Consider the following 22,771-nt stretch of genomic DNA (forward strand, 5'->3'; position numbering starts at 1 on the left):
TCAGCAGGTTGCCTGCACGGTGAGCACGCCGGAGTCACACCCGGACCCGGCGCGGAAGTCCTCCGTGTGCCGCACCGTGCACGACTCCTTGCCGACGCACGCTGCCGTGAACGCCGCCAGCGCCGCCTTGGACTCGCAGCCGCCCTGGTACGCGCCGCACTTGCCGCGCGTGACGCCGAGGCTGGCCACGTCCACGCTGGAGATGGTCCTGCCATGGCTGCACGCCAGCGCCACCTCGTCGCCGACCTCGGCGGCCTCCGCGCACGCCGCCCCGACAGCGACGGTGTGGAAGCTCACCCTCGTCGGGTCGCCGCCGGCCTCCTCGAACAGCACCATCGTGTTGGGCTCGCCGGCCTTGAGGAACGACCGTGGCACATGGTAGAACCTCTGGGACGGCTCGTTGCAGCCAGTGAGGCACTTCTGCCCGTCGCCATCCGCCATGAATGTGCCGCGGTAGTCGCACCGCCGGCAGCCGTCCATGTCCGCGGCGACGTATGACGGCCAGTAGCGGCCCAGGTTGTTGCCGTTGACCCACACCACGCCCTTGCCGAGCCCCAGCAGGTCCGCCACCACGGGCTCCTCACCGGTGGGGGCCTCAAAGGTCGCCTTGTACCAGGTGAAGGGGCGGTGCACCGGGATGGTGCCGCCTCTCCATTGGCTGCGGTCCTTGGCCTTGTCGAGGTGGGTCTCCCTGTACTCGCCGGCGAGGCCGGCCTTGTAGGACCAGGAGCTGTTGGAGAGGTCGTAGGCGGTGGTGTTGGTGACGGTGTCGACGAGCTTCACCGGCCCTCCCACGATGCCGGCGGGCATCATCTCGAACAGAGCACCATAGTTCTTGAGCCCGATGGTGGCGCTGAGGAGGGAGATGTAGTTCTTGCCAGAGTGGAGCTTCACCGGTGTCTCCATTTGGAAGACGAATCCGCCATTAGGAGCGTAGTGCCTCCCTGCATGCCAATTAATCAAATCAATTAACATTAGCTTGATCAAGTTCATTAATCCATCAGTGTGCAAACCACTCAGAGTATATTGGGACGCTCACCAACAAGCTTGCCATTGACGAAAGCGTAGAGCTCATGGCCAGTCGTGTTCACGTGCAACTTGTAGTTCGATTCCCCCTTGTGCTCCAAGCTGCACATTTTGATCATCACCAGAGATTAATTTATATTTCAATCTTATGCAACAGTGTAGTTCTGTATTAAGCATCAAGATGTTTGATTACCTTGTCCTGTACCATAGGTAGTCGCTCTGGTCGCCCGACGTCGCGATCTGCTCGAGCAGCTCGTTCTTCCTGAAGTTACCCTTCTCGTCCGTCATGAAAGGATGGAGGTTCTCGGGCATCCACGACCAAGCAAGGCCATCCGTCACGGTTTCCACCCCCGGCCTCTTCACCATCACCGACGTCTGTGTCTTGATCTTGGCGCTGTTGTACGCGACGGTCTTGCAGTCCGGCAGGATGCTCACGGACCATGCGGGCACGACATGGGTTGCGCCGTCGTCGAGGGTCACATTGACCTCCTTGTCGTCGAACTTGTTGCTGATGAAGCAGGCAGAGGAGTTGTCCAGCGTGTACTTGGTAACCTAGTGTAGATATTGATGAACCAAATGGATCAATTTTGTTGTGAACACCATTAAAAACAGTGCTAGGATTTTTGTATTGTATGTGAATGCATGTTAGTTACCATGACGTTGGTGTTGCCCATGGTGGTGTCCTTGTAGTCCCCATGGAGTAGGATCTTCTCCATGGACTTGAGGACATTGTGGAGGTCCTTGAGGTGCCCGTATTTTGGCTGCCTGATGTTACCTGAAAACAAAAACATAAAAGGATAATGAATATGATTTGCATATTGACACTAATTATTAATTTACAAGATGCAAATAAGCTTGGGACGAATATATGAATTGAAGGAACAACAAGAGATGGTTCACGTACCGTACTCATCGAGAGGGGCATCGTAGTCATAGCTGGTTGTGATGTATGGGCCACCCGACGTGCGGCCAAAGTTGGTGCCACCATGGTACTGATCACATATAAATTGACGATCAACATGTCAAATGATGTAAAATTCAGTTCATGCCAGCCTGCTAGAGGATGGAAATTAATGTAGAAGAGAAAAGTATAGATTAGTTATAAATCAATCACCATGTAGTAGTTCTGGAGCGATCCTCGCGTCTGGAAGAACATGGCAACAGAGAAGGCGATGTCTTCGGCGGACCGGTGGAAATCAGGCTTGTCCCAGGCTTTGAACCTAATTATATATCGTGGATAAAATGTAAGAGCAATCTGAACTTCATTCAACATATAGTAGAACGTGCTAACCAATTTCGCGCATATGCATGTAGGTTCCATAAGAAAAAAAGAAGGAAAATTAATATATAAAGGTTGATCCAGGTATATATATATGTAGGGTACCAGCCAGTCCAGTTCTCAGTCCAGATCTTGGGGATGTCGGTCCTCTTGGGGAACCAGTCGTGGCAGTAGAAGCCGTTGCAGGTGTTGATCTAGTAATTAAGAAGACTTAGCATTGAGTTTTTTTTGTTTTACACTTGGGAAGAAAGAAGAATAATAATTGGTAGAGACAAAAATAGGAAAGATGAAAATGTGCATGCGCTGACCACGTTGGGTGGGACGTCTTGGTCCTGCTGGCACATGATCCACGGCACGCCTACGTTCTGCTTGTTGGCCATGGCGGCGCACCAGTGGATGTACTCAGACGCCGACTCGTCGTTGTTGAGCTTGTCCATGACGTTCCCGTACTCGTTCTCGATCTATATATGTAAATTGTTCACATATATATATGTTATATTCACTGATCCACTCTTTTGTCGACGACAAGTAGCTAGGAATGCAAGCTAGATAAGTTTCACATAATTAATATTAGTTAGTTACTACGTACCTGAGAGAGGATGATGGGGCCTCCCTGTCCGGCGAACATCTTGGCCTCCTTGAGCTTGTCGACGATGAGGGTCGTGAAGGTCTCCATCTCTTGCTGCAAGCATCAATAACTTGGTCGTATTTTGACCTCCAAGGAAAACCATTATATTGTTGGGAAGGATCTGCTAGCAGTGTGGGTACCTCGAAGGGGTTGTTGTGCATGCGGAACTGCATGCCGGAGATGTCGCGCAGCCATGCCGGCAGGCCGCCGTAGTTCCACTCGCCGCAGATGTAGGGGCCGATGCGGAGGATGGCGTACATGCCGGCGTCCTGGACCTCCTTGAAGAAGCGCACGATGTCGTAGCTGCCCTCGAAGTTGTACTGCCGGCGGCGAGGCTCGTGGCCGTTCCAGAAGACGTACGTCTCGATGGCGTCCAGCCCGCCCTCCTTGGCCTTCCTGATCAGATCCGGCCACATCTGCAGGCAAGCAACGATCGAGACTTACAATTCATTCATGGAAACTAAGACGAGACGATGGTGTATTCATCTGCTGCTCCGTGTGCAATGCATACCTCTGGCGTGCTCCTGGGGTAGTGGATGGAGCCGGAGATGAGGAGGCGGCGCTCGCCATCGATGACCATCGACCGGCCGTCGTACCCGACCTCAGTGCCGCTGGCGACGGCCGCGGCCGCCGCGAGGAGGAGGAGCGCAAGTGGTTGCCACGACACGCGCTCCATGGCGAGAAGCTGCTAGCTAGGGAGAAGAAAGGATGCACGCACGCACCGCCGGCCGTGTGTATTTATTGGGGAAAGAAAGATATATTGGCGTGGATTAGTAGGATAAGCAAAGAGCCACGCACGCACTCATGCGTGCAGCTAACAAACTGCGTTAGAGCCATGGATTAGTAGGATAAGCACGCGTGTGTATATGGAAGTGCATATTCAGATGGACTCTTGTTTTAAATCAGATGGTCTATTCGTTTTATCTATTCTTTGATTAGGAAGGGAGAGAGTCGCGATGAGAGAGCACATGCATCTGTGAAAGTATGATTTGATCGAACTGTCTCTTTCATTGATGATCCATGAGGATTAAATACACAGGGAATTAACCGTCGCCACGAACGGATGCGTCCGCTCGTGGGGGTCGTGAAAAAACCGTCGCGTCGGTTGGCTAGCAACCCGCACGAAGCGGTTCTGTACAAGGGAGGATTATTCCCTAATTATTATAATTAGTTTAAAATAAATCCTAACACCCCCTAATCCTCGCTTGTCCTTGAGACCCATCATCTTTGAAATGTTCTCCTCCAAAACCCTGTGGAAAAAATTGAGAAGAAAACATACAATATGCCATGAAAAACTCCTTCTAAAACCCAGTGGGAAAATAAAGAGAAAATGACATATATCGTCCATGCTTGCATTGATATTGCCTCATTAAAAACCTTTCGTGAGAAACCATGTGGAAAAACTCCCTGTGGTAGAAATTCTGTAAGAAAGGTACAAGGACACGGAAGCTTCCTGTGGTAGGCCATTCAACCTAAAGCATTGTTTGAAATTGCATCAACATAGCCAAAAGTGAAAGTTGATTGAGAAATAATCCCAACCGAAGAGCTTCTTGCAAGCCTATGATCACTCCTAGCTTGCGTGCCCTACAAATACATCCACAAATGTGTTGATTAATTCATAATTCCTTTAATTTTGTATTGATAAGTTTCGAAAAAAATCAATTTCGTGAATTAGACTACGTACTCTGCCCATCGAAAGGCGTTGTCCAAGGCTTGGAGAGAGCCTCCAACGTATGGAGTCGGAGGGTTATCTCCAGTGGCAATCCACCATCCCACCGGGATCCTTACTGCATTGAGCCCGTTTACCGCCATGAAGCATGGAATCAACAAAGTTGAACTAAGCACATGCTCTATAAAACCCAGATTGAGGGAGTACTACCTATGTTACTCCCACTATGGGTAGTATCAAGGAGAGGTACTTCCTCCTTCTTGGTGTATAGGTCATCTTAGGTTGTGCATCGCGGCCAAGACGAAGAGAAAAAAAAGAAAAAAAAATGTTAATTTTTCTAATTAATACCATTGCATGCAATGAATTGATCGCTGCTGTTGTGGACACTGTGCCTTTTATAGGGACAAAATAATAGCAACAAAAGGAGAGGTAGACATGAAGAAAAAACTTATACCAACAAAGTTGATGGTCAAATTTATAGGGACTAGTCGGGTGTCCACCATCAGACGAGGGAGGAACACGGGACGAGGTAGACATGAAGAAAAAACTTATACCAACAAAGTTGAACGTCTTCTTAGTTTCGTAGTCCCTTCGTTTGGAATGGATGTATCTAGGTTTATTTTAGTTGTAGATACATTTATTTTTATTACTTTTACGACAAGTAATTCCAGACGAAGGGAGTATATTTGTATTGAACATGTTTATTAGGTTTTACATTTAGATTTATATATAATAGGTGAAGGAAGTTTAGGCTAGAATCGTTAAACGGGATATACAGAGAGCAATGAGCATGATCCACGTGACGTGAAGTGTATGTCGTTGGATTCGAAAAAATGAATGGACCAAATGGAAGGAGGGGATCGATCCATGAGAGCTCAACGCTGACCAATCAGAAGCATTCGTCGATGACGAAAACCTTCTATGGCTCGCGCGCTCTTGTTGGTCCGCGCCAGAAGGAAAATTCGTTTCGAACCGGCGCGTACAGGCCCGCCAAGACCACATGAAATTTTTCATGGTTTTGAACTATTGCAGCGGGCAGGCCCATCGGTGCCAATTAAAAATGATTTTTAAGATAACCAAACACCAACCAGTAGAGACGATAGGCCCTCCTTCCCGATTCCCAACCAACCCCGCCCCCAACCCCAACCCCAACCCCATCTCATCCCCATCCCCATCCCATCCCCATCCCCATCCAGCCGCCAATGACCACCTCCCTCTCCGACAACCGGCGAGCTCCCCACTCCCAGACTCGTCGGCGACCTTCCGGCCTCCGCCTTCTACGCCACCCTTCTCTCCCTACACCCCAGATCGAATCCAGCAGCTCAGGACGAAACCCTAGCTCGATGCCATGGCCACACCAGCAGCAGTCCCTCCCTCCCTAGCCCGCGGCCATGGCGACCTAGCAGGCAAGAGGAACCTGAACCCTATCACCGGCCATGGCGAGCGTGGAAGGCACCATGGGAGAGGAGGCATGTGCTGCTGCTCAAGACCCTAAACCAGAAAGGAAGTAATAAGCTGCTCCGACCCATCTCATCCTCTCAGATTTCCTCAGATTTGGTACAAGAAAATGATCCAGCTCATTAGAGTAGTATTTTTCTGCGACGTTGCCTATTTTGTTGTTGAACTGGCCCTATTATTCTGTCAAATGAGTCTTTTTGTTTTTCCTTCTTTGAAATGAAGCATATTGCTTTCGAGTGCTAGACATCACGGAGCTGTTCTATTCTTTTGAATGACTTGTAAGAAGGAGCCAACCATTTGCCAGCTCTATTATAGTTGTTCAAAACGAAAAAAAAACAGGTTCTTGCCTACCTGAAAGATCTTTACAAAAAAATGATTTGTTATTCGCATGATCTCATCTGGTTTGGCGCCTCCCTACAATCTCACTAGAGTACGACTACTATTTTTCTCTGAAGTTGCCTATTTTGTGTATAGTGCTAGACATTATGAGCTGCTCTATTCTATTTTGTGTACATCTAGTTTGCCTCTATCAGTATTCTTTTTAAGAAGGCCGCGCATGTCTCTCCAAAATCTTCAACTTTCGGTCTCGTAATATTTCTGTAGGCTCTTCCTCACCTCACCTTTTCTCTCTCCCTGATCGAGCACCTTCGCCATGGGAGAGGAAGGTTGTTTCATCCGCCTGCTGTACTGCTGCTCTAGGGGACATGCACCTGCTTGTTGTGCTGCTGCTCTGTACGCCATGGACATCCCTCCTCTGGTTCTCCTCGCTCGTCAAGGTAGTAAGCTGCTCTAACCCATCTTCCCCTCTCAAATTCGGTACAAGAAAATGATTTTTGTAACTGGACATCAAAAGCAGAACCGGTGTGTGTTGTTGGTCAAGCAAGAAGAAAGAAAAAAGGCATCCGTTGCCTGCAAAACAAATCTGTGTGTGTGCTGCTCTCCTCCTCCTCTGTTTTTGCTTGTGTCAATTTGCTCCAACAGCTTGCGCGCGTGTGTGCATCCATTGGGAGAGAGAGAGGCTCTTGCCAACACCTCTACAATCTCACCGGAGTTCTATTTTTCTGTGATGTTGCCTATTTTGTTGTTGAAATTGACCGTATCCCTGTGTCAAATGGATATTTTTTCCTCCATTGAAATGAAGCATATTGCTTTTGAGTGCTCACATTGACATTACTGTGGAATAAAATGTTCATTATATGCTCTTCTGTTGAATAACGTGTAAAACAGGTCCAGCCATTTGCCAAGTCTATTATATTTGTTCTAAAAGAAAAGAAAAAAAAAACAGGTTCTTGCCTATCTATAGTATATGTGTTTTCAAAAAAGCTGTATCTTTTTCTTCGAGAGAGATGCACTTCTGTATCAACATTCTTTTTAAAAAGTGACACATGTCTATCCAAAATTTTGAACTTCATGGCCTCGTATAATTTCTTGAGTTGGTGAAAGTAATTGCCGGATACTGAGAGTAACCACAACAGATAAATATGTCATCAAACCACCATGTTCTACCCCATTTTGGAGGAACAAGATTAAAGTCATACCAGCAGAATTAACTACATGAAAGGTCCATCCTTTTCAGGAAAAACCCACCGTGCAGCCCTACGAGCAAGTTCATGAGCAGAAGGATTGAGCTCAATCAATAAATTTGAATACTAGCTAGGCACACATCCACACGGAAACCAGTACTAGATCGAACAGTATTGACCATGGGTTCAGGTTGACAATGGTCATAAACCTCTCATCACTTTGGTATGTTGATTGACCTCTTTTTTGCACTGCATGTGCAGGTGCTAAACATTGGTACGTGTTGGTGGGGCTCGACAAGCTCACCCAGGGAGGGCACCCCCAAGCTGAACTCCATGGAGCCCCGCTCCAGCGTCTAGGACAGGTCTTTGTTACTGGATCCATTACTAGGACATGATTTCTTCTTTTCCTTCTCCATTTGAGATCAACATTCGTTATGTCCTTCTTGTGCAGCAGCAGCAGGATTCCATCGGTACACGAGATGACAAGGGGTTCATCGAGGTGTGTGGTGGTAGGCTCTTTCGTTGGACCCGCTGCCTGTTCGGCATCGGCTCCATAACAGTCATGGTTAGCTCCTCTCCTTCCCCTGCTCCCCTCTGGTTGCGCTCGGGTAGAACAAATACCTGCTTCATTTATATGATAGATGATAATATATGGAACATGTACGTATGGCTTCTTCAGTCTGAATTCGTGTATTTGACTCCTGCTTATATGTAAGAGCATCTATAGCAGACCTCGTATAAAGCCGATCCGCAAAAGTCGTTTGCAGTTCGCGGAAAAACCCTTTTGTGGACCGGCGTGTGCGGCAAAATATCCTTTTATGAGGGTCCATTTTACGGGGTCTGCTGGGCCGCCGCCCACGCTGGCCTGCGAAATCTATTATTTCCATTGCATTTTCAGGCATGAAAACACATTTAGTTGCTTCTTTATTTTCTTCAAAGGCATTGGATACATCATAATTCACCAAATTATTGCTAAAACAGCAAGACCAAAAAAAACAAGAACCACAATTAGACATTTTAGAAGATATCCAACTTCCATAACTGCTCCCACTAGTTGGATCAACATCTTCTCCATGCATTCATTGTTGATCCAGGGGTTCTTCATCTTGCATTCTTCATTCTTCGGCTTTGATTCTAAACAATTAGACGTTGATTCACCTCTAATATCTATTCTAATTGCACATGCAGCTGCATCGTTAGGTTCAATTATACTAAGGAGTGCACGAACATCTATTAAGTTTCTTTCTATCAATAGATCGATGTATTCTTCTTTCCAATACCAAAATTAGCATCTACCTTCCTACACAGATGAACACCTCAATAAGCTACCATAATTTAACCAAATAAGTTGACAAAGCAGAAGAGGAAGAAGGGCATACCCCGTCGTTTCTGCATTTGAAGAATACCCATCCGAGGTGCTGCCGTGTGTTGGATGTGAGCCGCAACACTGTTTCTAGGCAGTCATCGCACTCTATGAGTGGCATCGGCAAGCCGAGCCCAAGCGATGGCCGGAAGAGTCCTTGCCGGCAAACCGACGCCAGCAACTAGAGGATGGAACCAGTACCTGCATGCGGCGCTCGCGCTTTGCCGAGGCTGTGCGGGGTGCTCCCGACCAATCCATGGCTTTGGTGCAGCCAACGGTGGCTGGAAAAGCCAATCTGGTGGTCGCGACAAAACAACCACCGATTTGTAGCTTTCCGGTAAGCCGAGGCACGAGGGCGTGGTGGAGGCCGATCTTGGGACTGCGGCGGCCCACCGTCATGATCCGGACGGCTGGTACGGCCGGAATCGAAGGCGGCACCCGGCGGCGGTAGGTGGGGGAAAAGCGCGGGTGAAATGTCCCACCAACTAACTGCTTAGATATATACAGGGCACCGACGGGGTGGGCGGAAGAACCTGCATTTTCGCGGGTTAGGGTGGGCATTTTGTCGCGCCCCGCAAAAAAAAATTACGGGCCGGACGCGGTAGTGGGGTCTGGTCTAGCAGCATTTTCCGCCTTGACCTGTATTTTGGCGGTTATTTTGCGGGTTCGGCCCTTTTAGGGGGTCTGCTAGAGATACTCTAATAGTACTATGGTGACCATAGGTTGCCATGAGCCCATGACATGGTCATCTATCAAGACCTAAAATATTTGAGAGGTCAACCTGGAAGACTGAATTTGTGCATGTAGCAGCACTCTCCAGTCTCGCGAGCATCAAGTTAATTTTGCAAGTACGATTCCTCGTGCAATTCTGGCTAGACTTGGATCACCTGAAACGAAAAATTACTTGAAGAAATAAATAACGGTCTGCATACATCCGAGTAATCAACTAGTTAATTGTTTGTCGGGTCAACATGTGAGAAATAATTCCAAGGCATGTGGAGGACTTTGTTTCCATTTTTCAGTTAGCCGCATGGTTGATCTGGTTCATTTGCAGTAGTACACATACAAGTTGTCAAAACTAGCGCCTTTCCTGCTCCACTGCCAGTGATAGCAGCAGTAGTCTCACTTTAGATTGTTGGACGTGTGACACTAGCTGTACCCATGCTTGTGACGTTCAATACTTTAAATTTCAGTATCGGCCATTTCCTATTTTCGGATTGTTATCATAATACTTTGACATGGAAATAATGTTTTTTTTTCAATTTACAGAACCAACTAGCCTGTCCTTCCATTTGTGGTATTGATGGCCATGGACCACGGTTCTAGTAGTCGGCAAAGCACGTATCTACTAACTGCTCCTATCCAGGATGCGTGCAAAAGGTGTCACATCATCGCGTTCCTATTCTCATCCCCCCGGCAAAACATCATTGTACACAATGTTGATGCAACAATTGCAACTTGCAAGCTCTATACTAGTTTCAATGGAACCTGGGACTAGCATAGGCCCTGGGACTAGCCGGGGTCCAAACATATATTTTATATTCAAATACAGTTGGAGTGAATCATCATGTCTGTGTTGCTGGGTTAGTGTAGAATATAGCCCATTCTTTCTAAATTAGAGACTTGGTGGCTGGAGTAGGCACTATGTAAACTGGGCATCCTATCATTATTCGGATTCAGGAAAAACAGTATAGCTCAACATGTGAATATATGTCCAGTTCTTTTTGGTTTTCATGTAAATGGTGATAATTTGGAATATATCAAACCATAGCCTGTCCTTACACGATTACACACTTCCCATGTCCATTAGCCTGCTCATGTTTGTTACTACTTCCTAATATATATACATGTTGGTCTTTGTCAGTGTCATGAATTAAATTGTTACATTGTCAAGGTTCCCCTGGAGGTTGGGGCACACCGTGGATGGCTTAAACCCGCCCTTCTTCAGTTACATTCTAGATTGTGGTGCTGATCTCAGTCAGGAAAAGGAAGAGAACATTATTGTTCTTCATCTGTCCGTGAAGAAAGGTACTAGCAACTGCTACTACAACCTAGTACAAGAACTTCCTTTTATCACACTTGCTGCTGCTTTTTACTAGAATTGTCACATATGAGTTGCCATTTGTTATTTTCGTTTTGTTTTGGGGGCCTGCTATATTATAAATACCAAGTTATACCTGAGTTTTTGTCAAAGTATTACTTGAAAGTACAAATGAATTTTGAATGAGTGGAAAACTTAGTAGTAGGCTCATTTTATTAGTTTTCTTCAGTACGATCATGCCTTGTTTTCGTATCATTTTGTTTATGTTGGCAGAATTATTGCACATAATTATAGTTCACATATGATGTTGCATTCGGAAATCGATTTGAACTCATTGAGATGCTCAAGGAGTCACAAACACTCGTCTTGCAATGCAAGCACTTGTGCTGATGACCATCCATCCTTGGTACATTTAATTACATGGCAATTTCTAGGATTCTGGGTTGCGCTGATGGTCTCTAATGCAAGCACTTGTGCTTCTCGTGGTGATTATGGTAAAATAATTAGTGGATTTAGCCCTCAATTTTAGTCCTATGAGTTTTTGTCTTTTGCCGGGTATTGTGTTGCATGCGCTGGAGTGTTTCCCTTGTCGACGTGCTGGGTAATGTGTGTGCTGGTTGCAGTTGGTCCTTGGTTGATCTCCATGCCAGTGGTTGGAATGTTTTGGCTGTGTGATATGTGTGATGGTTTACCAGGCTTTGTTATAAAGAAGCCCCTTATGGCATGTCCTCTAAAACACTATAACTCTGATTCGTCTACTAGTGATGACATGGTTGTTTGATTCCTAGGGTTGTTATCAAATTCTGGCATGTTCTGTCCTATGTACCCTAACAGTGCATTCCTGATATCAATCGTTCCTATGATCATGTACAGTTCATTTGGTCATTTTCACTGTTGCTTGATCATCTATTGTTGCTCGATTGTCTAAATCTTCTTGATTTGGAAAGCTAGACATGCTATTTCCTAACTGCTAGCTCCATAACAGAACATGTATTTCTTTTCACTCATTCATGACTCTCATTTTAATGGGTTTTGTCAATGAAACAATGCAAGATAGGAGTGGGATCACTGAATTGTTTTACATAGATTAGATGACCGGCCGATTGCTATTTTGTTGTGTGCATGTTTACTGGACACATACATTACACTTTTTTTAGCTTGCTCATTATAGACTGGACATTGGTCATGTGGAAGGACTAGCAGACGGATGGCTGCTTGCCCATCCTAGCAAACATGGTGAGCTTCCCCCCTCCTCCACATCTGCATAGCACGCACAGTTTGTATGTTTTGGTTTTCTCGCGTGATTTGAGAACAAAGGCGCAAGCATGGTTCAAAGTAGACTACTCTCCTCTGCTGGTATGGTCACTCGGTTCTGAACTTTAAATTGTATATAATCTTAAAGTGGAGTAATCCCCTGTATCAAATCTGACTTCACCATGATTTGAGTGGAATAATAAGAAGAATATGCATAGCTTCTTGTTGTTAGTTTGTTTGGCATAAAAATTAACATGCGGTGACAATTCTTTTGTTAGTTTTTTATCAAGGCGTGGGAAGTTGTGTCTCTTGATGCGACGACCATCACAGACAAACCGCCAAGTGCTATTGGCAAATGATAGAGGGTCAATTCCTCTGCTTCATGGCGAAGTATCCCAATAGAACACCGCTCACCTTGAGGTCTCTTCAAGGTCGTTGGGACGCTATCAAGCCGGTTTGTAGCCGTTGGGCTGCTTGCTTGGAATAAGACCGCAATGCACCACCAAGTGATACCGTTGAATTGAACTATGTGAGTTCTTTCTCACGTTGTACTTTAAATGTTTGAAACATGTTTCATATGTTGAATTTTGTTTTTGTTTTTTAGGAGTAATTGTGCAAGAAAGGTACAAGGACATGGAAGCTTCCCATGGTAGGTCATTCAACCTAGAGCATTGTTCGAAATTGCATCAACATAGCCAAAACTGGGAGTTCATTGAGGAAGAATCCCCACCGAAGAATGGCTCCCTCACCGAGACGGATGATGATGATGAAGATGATGATGGCCCAAGAAACAAGAACAAGTCGGATGGAAACAAAAAGGCGAAGGACAAGATCAAGAGGGAATCGAAGGCATCAAGCTTGCATGATAAGATAGATATCATGGTGCAATCAAATGAGGAGATGAAGCAGGAGTTGGCCGAGAAGAAAGCGCAGGAGAAGCAAGAAAGTGGCCCTTACTCAAGGAAGAAGGGTTGTGCAAGGCCGCCATTGAGGAGAGGAAAGCCCTTACCGAGGAGAACAAGGCTTTGTCCAAGCTTCTTGCAGAGGAGAACAAGATCATGACAATGAATCACAATAAAATGAACGACATCACCAAAGAATGACATGATATGGCAAGAAAAGAAATCTTGAAGAGAAGAATGATGGCTGCAAGGTGTGATGACTTCAGCGCCGGTGGGGGAATGGGTGGCGGAAATGGAGAGTGATGATGTTGACGATGATGGTCACGGAGATGATAATGGCTTTTGCGTGAGATTCTTTTGGGGTTGTGGAGAGAAACGAGAACCAAGACGGTGGTGAAGATGGTGGTTGCTTTTGCATGATGTTCTTTAGTGTCTTGATAAAAAAAACAATGGTTTAATTTGAGCGAAAATTGTGTTTGGTTGTTCAAATTTGCTACAAATCAATGGAATTGATGCCAAATTGTAAGTTTGAATTCTTGCGATTTGCGGGTTGGCAAGGGCCATGGCAGAACAGAACCTGCCCATGAAACTGTAGAACAGAATATTCGTGAATATTCTGTTTTATAGTTCCACGATGCGGGTTATGTTTTGCCGCGACCCTCGCTAGTCGTAAAAAGCGATTTTTTGCAAACTGTAAACGCGCGATATAGGTCCGTAATATAAGGGTCTGCTAGCAAACGGTAAACATCCTTCTTCTCCTTTTTCTTATCTAAAAAATTGGTGACGTTCACCTATTCGTCGCTTTTTTGTCAAACCCCCTTCCTACGTGCATAGCGATCGCAGGGTTTTTCAAGAAAACTGTCGACGGGACAGCCTTGCCCCTCTATCAAGACCGGATTATCTTTGTCTAGTTGGAACCATCCCTCGCATGAGCCTTCATATTGTATGGTGACGCTGCATGCAACAAGATCCTAACACGCATGGTTTTCTATCCTGGTCGACCTGTACAATACTGTATGGTACACGCACAAAACAAAAATGTAGCTTTGAAAAGGTACACTCACGATGCTCACAAACATAATTTATAAATACTCACATAAATTTCTATTGTTTTCATATTTCAATCAATGTCAAAGACATTTCGGACATGTCCAAATGTTTTAAATGTCAAAGCCATACTCTTTCGTAAATATTCACACAAAATTGTTGGGCAATTGCGGGTGGCTTCCATCGTAAAATTCCTAAAATATCTCATCAATCACAAACCATGTGTTCCACCGTGACCATCTACACCTGCAGGAGGCGTGCTTCGAGCTCCCTCTCGGTCCGCCTTCGAAAACCCAATGTATCACCAAAATCAAGGTAAAGTATTTTGGTAGATTTTTCCCGCTAAATAGGCCCTTAGGATTGTCGCAAATCAAGAATACCATTTAAAATGAAGGAAAACTTAGCCGCCTTTGTACGCCCCTAGTAGCCACCCAGCGCCAGCAGTGAGCCTGCACATTGCCAGAAATACATAGGAATCACCATGGATTTCCACCGGCCAACTGCAGAGATCCATGTGGACGCACGTTATAGGGCTGCTGCACTTGCACGTTGAGAGCGGCATGTCGCCGGTTAACCTACATCCCAGTTGTAACTCGATCGCCAGTATTGTTGCCAACTCTGTGTCAGAAAAATATGAGGGTGTTACGTGAAGAATAACACATGCATAGGAGGCATATACCATACTCAACACAAGAGCCCATGCAAGATCACATGCATAAGAGATAGTAAGAACGATACATGGAATTCGTTCAGGTAGCAACAGTTTAGTACCTTGCACCGCAGATGTGGGATCTAAAATTCTAGATGCTCCTGGTCTGGTATGACTCTGAAGTATATAGAACTTACAAGTATAGAATAATAGTACATTTTTTAAGGCAAACTCGCGAACTTGTTACTGCGTCAGTGTTTACAGGGGCGAACAGAAGATCTTCAACATGGCCTAACCAAGTATTACGACCAACTCCCAGAGTAAGTGAATGTTACAGCGTCATGTGTAACTGCTCCGTACTGCACCACACTGCCGGTTTAGCCCCCCCCCCCCCCCCCCCGAGTGTAACTCTTATTGTCAACTATGTGTGAGAAGAATATGAGGGTGTTACGTGCTGATGAATGACACAAGAGGCCTGCGTTATCGCATGCATAAGAATGATATTGTAGATGGTCCATAGGCATATAGTACCATAATTAACACAAGAGCCCTGCATTATCACATGCATCAGAATGATACGGTACATGGAATTCGTCCAGGTGTAGCAAAAGTTTAGTACATGTAGCTAGCATCGCAGATGTGGGATCTAAAATTCTATATGCTCCTGGTCCGGACTTTAATTGAATAACATTTGTGATAGTTACAGAACCTTATTGTTTCAAACTATGTGATGAGTACATATGAAACTTGGAAAATCACCGCAACAAATTCTTCATGTGCCTGTGTCTCCGACGGAAAATCTTCCCCATAACAAAACGAGCTGCCACAATCACCCCAACAAATTCTAGATTGAACCTTGATCCATCAAAAATCACATGAACTGAACCATGCATTTGTTCTAGGCTAATTAGCCCCCTAACACATATCCTGCAGAATAATTAACCTGTTCCTCACGGTAGCTAACACTTAGAGCACTAACAATCGCATGTGAAGACCACATTTGATCATCAATTTAAAATGTTTTCCCCGAAATGTCATATAACTTATTTAAAGAACTTTACCACATAAGTGATACGTTATTTACATAATGTTTGTGATGGTTATAGTAGAACACTTGCTCGCACACTTGAGAGGGCCACTGTGCGAGTTAATCAGAAAATATATGTAATAGAATGAAATAATACTTTTTTGTTAAGCAATGGAAAATCGTATTATTTAGATTTACAAGAAGTTTAAACAAACCTTTTTATTATCAACAGAATGAGACATGAGAAAGAACATTAAAAATAAATAAGTGTATTTGTTTGTGCCAAATGAATGGAACATTATGTAGAAAAAGTTAATTTTTTTAAACTATACGTGGATGCTGTTAAATATTTAATTTAATTAAAGGTGCAAAATTTATTTTCCCACGTTGTTACTTGTGATTCAAATAAGCAAACCCATATGTATATAAGAAATAGAAATTACCAACGCATATGTATTGTCTGCCTGTTTCTTCAACCGAAAATCTTCACCCTATAGCAAACTGATCGAGGAGGCGAAAAATTCTTGGTTTAACCTCGATGATCTCCATCGAAAATCACATGAAGCGAACCATGTAATTGTTCTGGGCTAATTACTTAGCCCCCTAACACATATGCCTAGCTCCTGATTGACGTTAGCTAACACTAAGCCTAAACGACACTAACTATAATTTATTCCTTGGTTCATGTGGGGATCAGCAGGTTGCCTGCACGGTGAGCACGCCGGAGTCACACCCGGACCCGGCGCGGAAGTCCTCCGTGTGCCGCACCGTGCACGACTCCTTGCCGACGCACGCTGCCGTGAACGCCGCCAGCGCCGCCTTGGACTCGCAGCCGCCCTGGTACGCGCCGCACTTGCCGCGCGTGACGCCGAGGCTGGCCACGTCCACGCTGGAGATGGTCCTGCCATGGCTGCACGCCAGCGCCACCTCGTCGCCGACCTCGGCGGCCTCCGCGCACGCCGCCCCGACAGCGACGGTGTGGAAGCTCACCCTCGTCGGGTCGCCGCCGGCCTCCTCGAACAGCACCATCGTGTTGGGCTCGCCGGCCTTGAGGAACGACCGTGGCACATGGTAGAACCTCTGGGACGGCTCGTTGCAGCCAGTGAGGCACTTCTGCCCGTCGCCATCCGCCATGAATGTGCCGCGGTAGTCGCACCGCCGGCAGCCGTCCATGTCCGCGGCGACGTATGACGGCCAGTAGCGGCCCAGGTTGTTGCCGTTGACCCACACCACGCCCTTGCCGAGCCCCAGCAGGTCCGCCACCACGGGCTCCTCACCGGTGGGGGCCTCAAAGGTCGCCTTGTACCAGGTGAAGGGGCGGTGCACCGGGATGGTGCCGCCTCTCCATTGGCTGCGGTCCTTGGCCTTGTCGAGGTGGGTCTCCCTGTACTCGCCGGCGAGGCCGGCCTTGTAGGACCAGGAGCTGTTGGAGAGGTCGTAGGCGGTGGTGTTGGTGACGGTGTCGACGAGCTTCACCGGCCCTCCCACGATGCCGGCGGGCATCATCTCGAACAGAGCACCATAGTTCTTGAGCCCGATGGTGGCGCTGAGGAGGGAGATGTAGTTCTTGCCAGAGTGGAGCTTCACCGGTGTCTCCATTTGGAAGACGAATCCGCCATTAGGAGCGTAGTGCCTCCCTGCATGCCAATTAATCAAATCAATTAACATTAGCTTGATCAAGTTCATTAATCCATCAGTGTGCAAACCACTCAGAGTATATTGGGACGCTCACCAACAAGCTTGCCATTGACGAAAGCGTAGAGCTCATGGCCAGTCGTGTTCACGTGCAACTTGTAGTTCGATTCCCCCTTGTGCTCCAAGCTGCACATTTTGATCATCACCAGAGATTAATTTATATTTCAATCTTATGCAACAGTGTAGTTCTGTATTAAGCATCAAGATGTTTGATTACCTTGTCCTGTACCATAGGTAGTCGCTCTGGTCGCCCGACGTCGCGATCTGCTCGAGCAGCTCGTTCTTCCTGAAGTTACCCTTCTCGTCCGTCATGAAAGGATGGAGGTTCTCGGGCATCCACGACCAAGCAAGGCCATCCGTCACGGTTTCCACCCCCGGCCTCTTCACCATCACCGACGTCTGTGTCTTGATCTTGGCGCTGTTGTACGCGACGGTCTTGCAGTCCGGCAGGATGCTCACGGACCATGCGGGCACGACATGGGTTGCGCCGTCGTCGAGGGTCACATTGACCTCCTTGTCGTCGAACTTGTTGCTGATGAAGCAGGCAGAGGAGTTGTCCAGCGTGTACTTGGTAACCTAGTGTAGATATTGATGAACCAAATGGATCAATTTTGTTGTGAACACCATTAAAAACAGTGCTAGGATTTTTGTATTGTATGTGAATGCATGTTAGTTACCATGACGTTGGTGTTGCCCATGGTGGTGTCCTTGTAGTCCCCATGGAGTAGGATCTTCTCCATGGACTTGAGGACATTGTGGAGGTCCTTGAGGTGCCCGTATTTTGGCTGCCTGATGTTACCTGAAAACAAAAACATAAAAGGATAATGAATATGATTTGCATATTGACACTAATTATTAATTTACAAGATGCAAATAAGCTTGGGACGAATATATGAATTGAAGGAACAACAAGAGATGGTTCACGTACCGTACTCATCGAGAGGGGCATCGTAGTCATAGCTGGTTGTGATGTATGGGCCACCCGACGTGCGGCCAAAGTTGGTGCCACCATGGTACTGATCACATATAAATTGACGATCAACATGTCAAATGATGTAAAATTCAGTTCATGCCAGCCTGCTAGAGGATGGAAATTAATGTAGAAGAGAAAAGTATAGATTAGTTATAAATCAATCACCATGTAGTAGTTCTGGAGCGATCCTCGCGTCTGGAAGAACATGGCAACAGAGAAGGCGATGTCTTCGGCGGACCGGTGGAAATCAGGCTTGTCCCAGGCTTTGAACCTAATTATATATCGTGGATAAAATGTAAGAGCAATCTGAACTTCATTCAACATATAGTAGAACGTGCTAACCAATTTCGCGCATATGCATGTAGGTTCCATAAGAAAAAAAGAAGGAAAATTAATATATAAAGGTTGATCCAGGTATATATATATGTAGGGTACCAGCCAGTCCAGTTCTCAGTCCAGATCTTGGGGATGTCGGTCCTCTTGGGGAACCAGTCGTGGCAGTAGAAGCCGTTGCAGGTGTTGATCTAGTAATTAAGAAGACTTAGCATTGAGTTTTTTTTGTTTTACACTTGGGAAGAAAGAAGAATAATAATTGGTAGAGACAAAAATAGGAAAGATGAAAATGTGCATGCGCTGACCACGTTGGGTGGGACGTCTTGGTCCTGCTGGCACATGATCCACGGCACGCCTACGTTCTGCTTGTTGGCCATGGCGGCGCACCAGTGGATGTACTCAGACGCCGACTCGTCGTTGTTGAGCTTGTCCATGACGTTCCCGTACTCGTTCTCGATCTATATATGTAAATTGTTCACATATATATATGTTATATTCACTGATCCACTCTTTTGTCGACGACAAGTAGCTAGGAATGCAAGCTAGATAAGTTTCACATAATTAATATTAGTTAGTTACTACGTACCTGAGAGAGGATGATGGGGCCTCCCTGTCCGGCGAACATCTTGGCCTCCTTGAGCTTGTCGACGATGAGGGTCGTGAAGGTCTCCATCTCTTGCTGCAAGCATCAATAACTTGGTCGTATTTTGACCTCCAAGGAAAACCATTATATTGTTGGGAAGGATCTGCTAGCAGTGTGGGTACCTCGAAGGGGTTGTTGTGCATGCGGAACTGCATGCCGGAGATGTCGCGCAGCCATGCCGGCAGGCCGCCGTAGTTCCACTCGCCGCAGATGTAGGGGCCGATGCGGAGGATGGCGTACATGCCGGCGTCCTGGACCTCCTTGAAGAAGCGCACGATGTCGTAGCTGCCCTCGAAGTTGTACTGCCGGCGGCGAGGCTCGTGGCCGTTCCAGAAGACGTACGTCTCGATGGCGTCCAGCCCGCCCTCCTTGGCCTTCCTGATCAGATCCGGCCACATCTGCAGGCAAGCAACGATCGAGACTTACAATTCATTCATGGAAACTAAGACGAGACGATGGTGTATTCATCTGCTGCTCCGTGTGCAATGCATACCTCTGGCGTGCTCCTGGGGTAGTGGATGGAGCCGGAGATGAGGAGGCGGCGCTCGCCATCGATGACCATCGACCGGCCGTCGTACCCGACCTCAGTGCCGCTGGCGACGGCCGCGGCCGCCGCGAGGAGGAGGAGCGCAAGTGGTTGCCACGACACGCGCTCCATGGCGAGAAGCTGCTAGCTAGGGAGAAGAAAGGATGCACGCACGCACCGCCGGCCGTGTGTATTTATTGGGGAAAGAAAGATATATTGGCGTGGATTAGTAGGATAAGCAAAGAGCCACGCACGCACTCATGCGTGCAGCTAACAAACTGCGTTAGAGCCATGGATTAGTAGGATAAGCACGCGTGTGTATATGGAAGTGCATATTCACATGGACTCTTGTTTTAAATCAGATGGTCTATTCGTTTTATCTATTCTTTGATTAGGAAGGGAGAGAGTCGCGATGAGAGAGCACATGCATCTGTGAAAGTATGATTTGATCGAACTGTCTCTTTCATTGATGATCCATGAGGATTAAATACACAGGGAATTAACCGTCGCCACGAACGGATGCGTCCGCTCGTGGGGGTCGTGAAAAAACCGTCGCGTCGGTTGGCTAGCAACCCGCACGAAGCGGTTCTGTACAAGGGAGGATTATTCCCTAATTATTATAATTAGTTTAAAATAAATCCTAACACCCCCTAATCCTCGCTTGTCCTTGAGACCCATCATCTTTGAAATGTTCTCCTCCAAAACCCTGTGGAAAAAATTGAGAAGAAAACATACAATATGCCATGAAAAACTCCTTCTAAAACCCAGTGGGAAAATAAAGAGAAAATGACATATATCGTCCATGCTTGCATTGATATTGCCTCATTAAAAACCTTTCGTGAGAAACCATGTGGAAAAACTCCCTGTGGTAGAAATTCTGTAAGAAAGGTACAAGGACACGGAAGCTTCCTGTGGTAGGCCATTCAACCTAAAGCATTGTTTGAAATTGCATCAACATAGCCAAAAGTGAAAGTTGATTGAGAAATAATCCCAACCGAAGAGCTTCTTGCAAGCCTATGATCACTCCTAGCTTGCGTGCCCTACAAATACATCCACAAATGTGTTGATTAATTCATAATTCCTTTAATTTTGTATTGATAAGTTTCGAAAAAAATCAATTTCGTGAATTAGACTACGTACTCTGCCCATCGAAAGGCGTTGTCCAAGGCTTGGAGAGAGCCTCCAACGTATGGAGTCGGAGGGTTATCTCCAGTGGCAATCCACCATCCCACCGGGATCCTTACTGCATTGAGCCCGTTTACCGCCATGAAGCATGGAATCAACAAAGTTGAACTAAGCACATGCTCTATAAAACCCAGATTGAGGGAGTACTACCTATGTTACTCCCACTATGGGTAGTATCAAGGAGAGGTACTTCCTCCTTCTTGGTGTATAGGTCATCTTAGGTTGTGCATCGCGGCCAAGACGAAGAGAAAAAAAAGAAAAAAAAATGTTAATTTTTCTAATTAATACCATTGCATGCAATGAATTGATCGCTGCTGTTGTGGACACTGTGCCTTTTATAGGGACAAAATAATAGCAACAAAAGGAGAGGTAGACATGAAGAAAAAACTTATACCAACAAAGTTGATGGTCAAATTTATAGGGACTAGTCGGGTGTCCACCATCAGACGAGGGAGGAACACGGGACGAGGTAGACATGAAGAAAAAACTTATACCAACAAAGTTGAACGTCTTCTTAGTTTCGTAGTCCCTTCGTTTGGAATGGATGTATCTAGGTTTATTTTAGTTGTAGATACATTTATTTTTATTACTTTTACGACAAGTAATTCCAGACGAAGGGAGTATATTTGTATTGAACATGTTTATTAGGTTTTACATTTAGATTTATATATAATAGGTGAAGGAAGTTTAGGCTAGAATCGTTAAACGGGATATACAGAGAGCAATGAGCATGATCCACGTGACGTGAAGTGTATGTCGTTGGATTCGAAAAAATGAATGGACCAAATGGAAGGAGGGGATCGATCCATGAGAGCTCAACGCTGACCAATCAGAAGCATTCGTCGATGACGAAAACCTTCTATGGCTCGCGCGCTCTTGTTGGTCCGCGCCAGAAGGAAAATTCGTTTCGAACCGGCGCGTACAGGCCCGCCAAGACCACATGAAATTTTTCATGGTTTTGAACTATTGCAGCGGGCAGGCCCATCGGTGCCAATTAAAAATGATTTTTAAGATAACCAAACACCAACCAGTAGAGACGATAGGCCCTCCTTCCCGATTCCCAACCAACCCCGCCCCCAACCCCAACCCCAACCCCATCTCATCCCCATCCCCATCCCATCCCCATCCCCATCCAGCCGCCAATGACCACCTCCCTCTCCGACAACCGGCGAGCTCCCCACTCCCAGACTCGTCGGCGACCTTCCGGCCTCCGCCTTCTACGCCACCCTTCTCTCCCTACACCCCAGATCGAATCCAGCAGCTCAGGACGAAACCCTAGCTCGATGCCATGGCCACACCAGCAGCAGTCCCTCCCTCCCTAGCCCGCGGCCATGGCGACCTAGCAGGCAAGAGGAACCTGAACCCTATCACCGGCCATGGCGAGCGTGGAAGGCACCATGGGAGAGGAGGCATGTGCTGCTGCTCAAGACCCTAAACTAGAAAGGAAGTAATAAGCTGCTCCGACCCATCTCATCCTCTCAGATTTCCTCAGATTTGGTACAAGAAAATGATCCAGCTCATTAGAGTAGTATTTTTCTGCGACGTTGCCT

At 46.5% G+C, this 22,771-nt stretch overlaps 2 protein-coding genes and 1 long non-coding RNA gene across 4 annotated transcripts; 1 reads left to right on the plus strand and 2 right to left on the minus strand.

Moving 5' to 3' along the window:
* Nucleotides 1-3,609, minus strand: LOC123421907 (beta-galactosidase 1-like). The gene is made up of 11 exons (XM_045107618.1): nt 3,445-3,609; nt 3,074-3,349; nt 2,895-2,987; nt 2,614-2,766; nt 2,411-2,499; nt 2,141-2,246; nt 1,931-2,018; nt 1,680-1,801; nt 1,220-1,578; nt 1,040-1,128; nt 1-944 (listed from the first exon to the last, which is right to left on the minus strand). Exons 1-11 carry the CDS (start codon nt 3,607-3,609, stop codon nt 1-3), a joined length of 2,484 nt encoding a protein of 827 aa, XP_044963553.1.
* Nucleotides 3,610-6,453: 2,844 nt separating this feature from the next.
* Nucleotides 6,454-12,447, plus strand: LOC123421903. Of its 2 annotated transcripts, XR_006620057.1 has the most exons (4): nt 6,454-7,945; nt 8,035-8,148; nt 10,216-10,326; nt 10,841-12,447. It is a non-coding gene; the product is annotated as an uncharacterized LOC123421903 (long non-coding RNA). The 2 variants fall into 2 exon arrangements; XR_006620056.1 differs by having other exon boundaries at nt 6,454-8,148.
* A 4,112-nt stretch (nt 12,448-16,559) lies between these two features.
* Nucleotides 16,560-20,168, minus strand: LOC123421908 (beta-galactosidase 1-like). The gene is made up of 11 exons (XM_045107620.1): nt 20,004-20,168; nt 19,633-19,908; nt 19,454-19,546; nt 19,173-19,325; nt 18,970-19,058; nt 18,700-18,805; nt 18,490-18,577; nt 18,239-18,360; nt 17,779-18,137; nt 17,599-17,687; nt 16,560-17,503 (listed from the first exon to the last, which is right to left on the minus strand). Exons 1-11 carry the CDS (start codon nt 20,166-20,168, stop codon nt 16,560-16,562), a joined length of 2,484 nt encoding a protein of 827 aa, XP_044963555.1.
* Nucleotides 20,169-22,771: the final 2,603 nt, after the last annotated feature.

Source organism: Hordeum vulgare, unplaced genomic scaffold, assembly GCF_904849725.1.
Source record: "Hordeum vulgare subsp. vulgare unplaced genomic scaffold, MorexV3_pseudomolecules_assembly, whole genome shotgun sequence".
Taxonomy (NCBI): Eukaryota; Viridiplantae; Streptophyta; class Magnoliopsida; order Poales; family Poaceae; genus Hordeum; species Hordeum vulgare.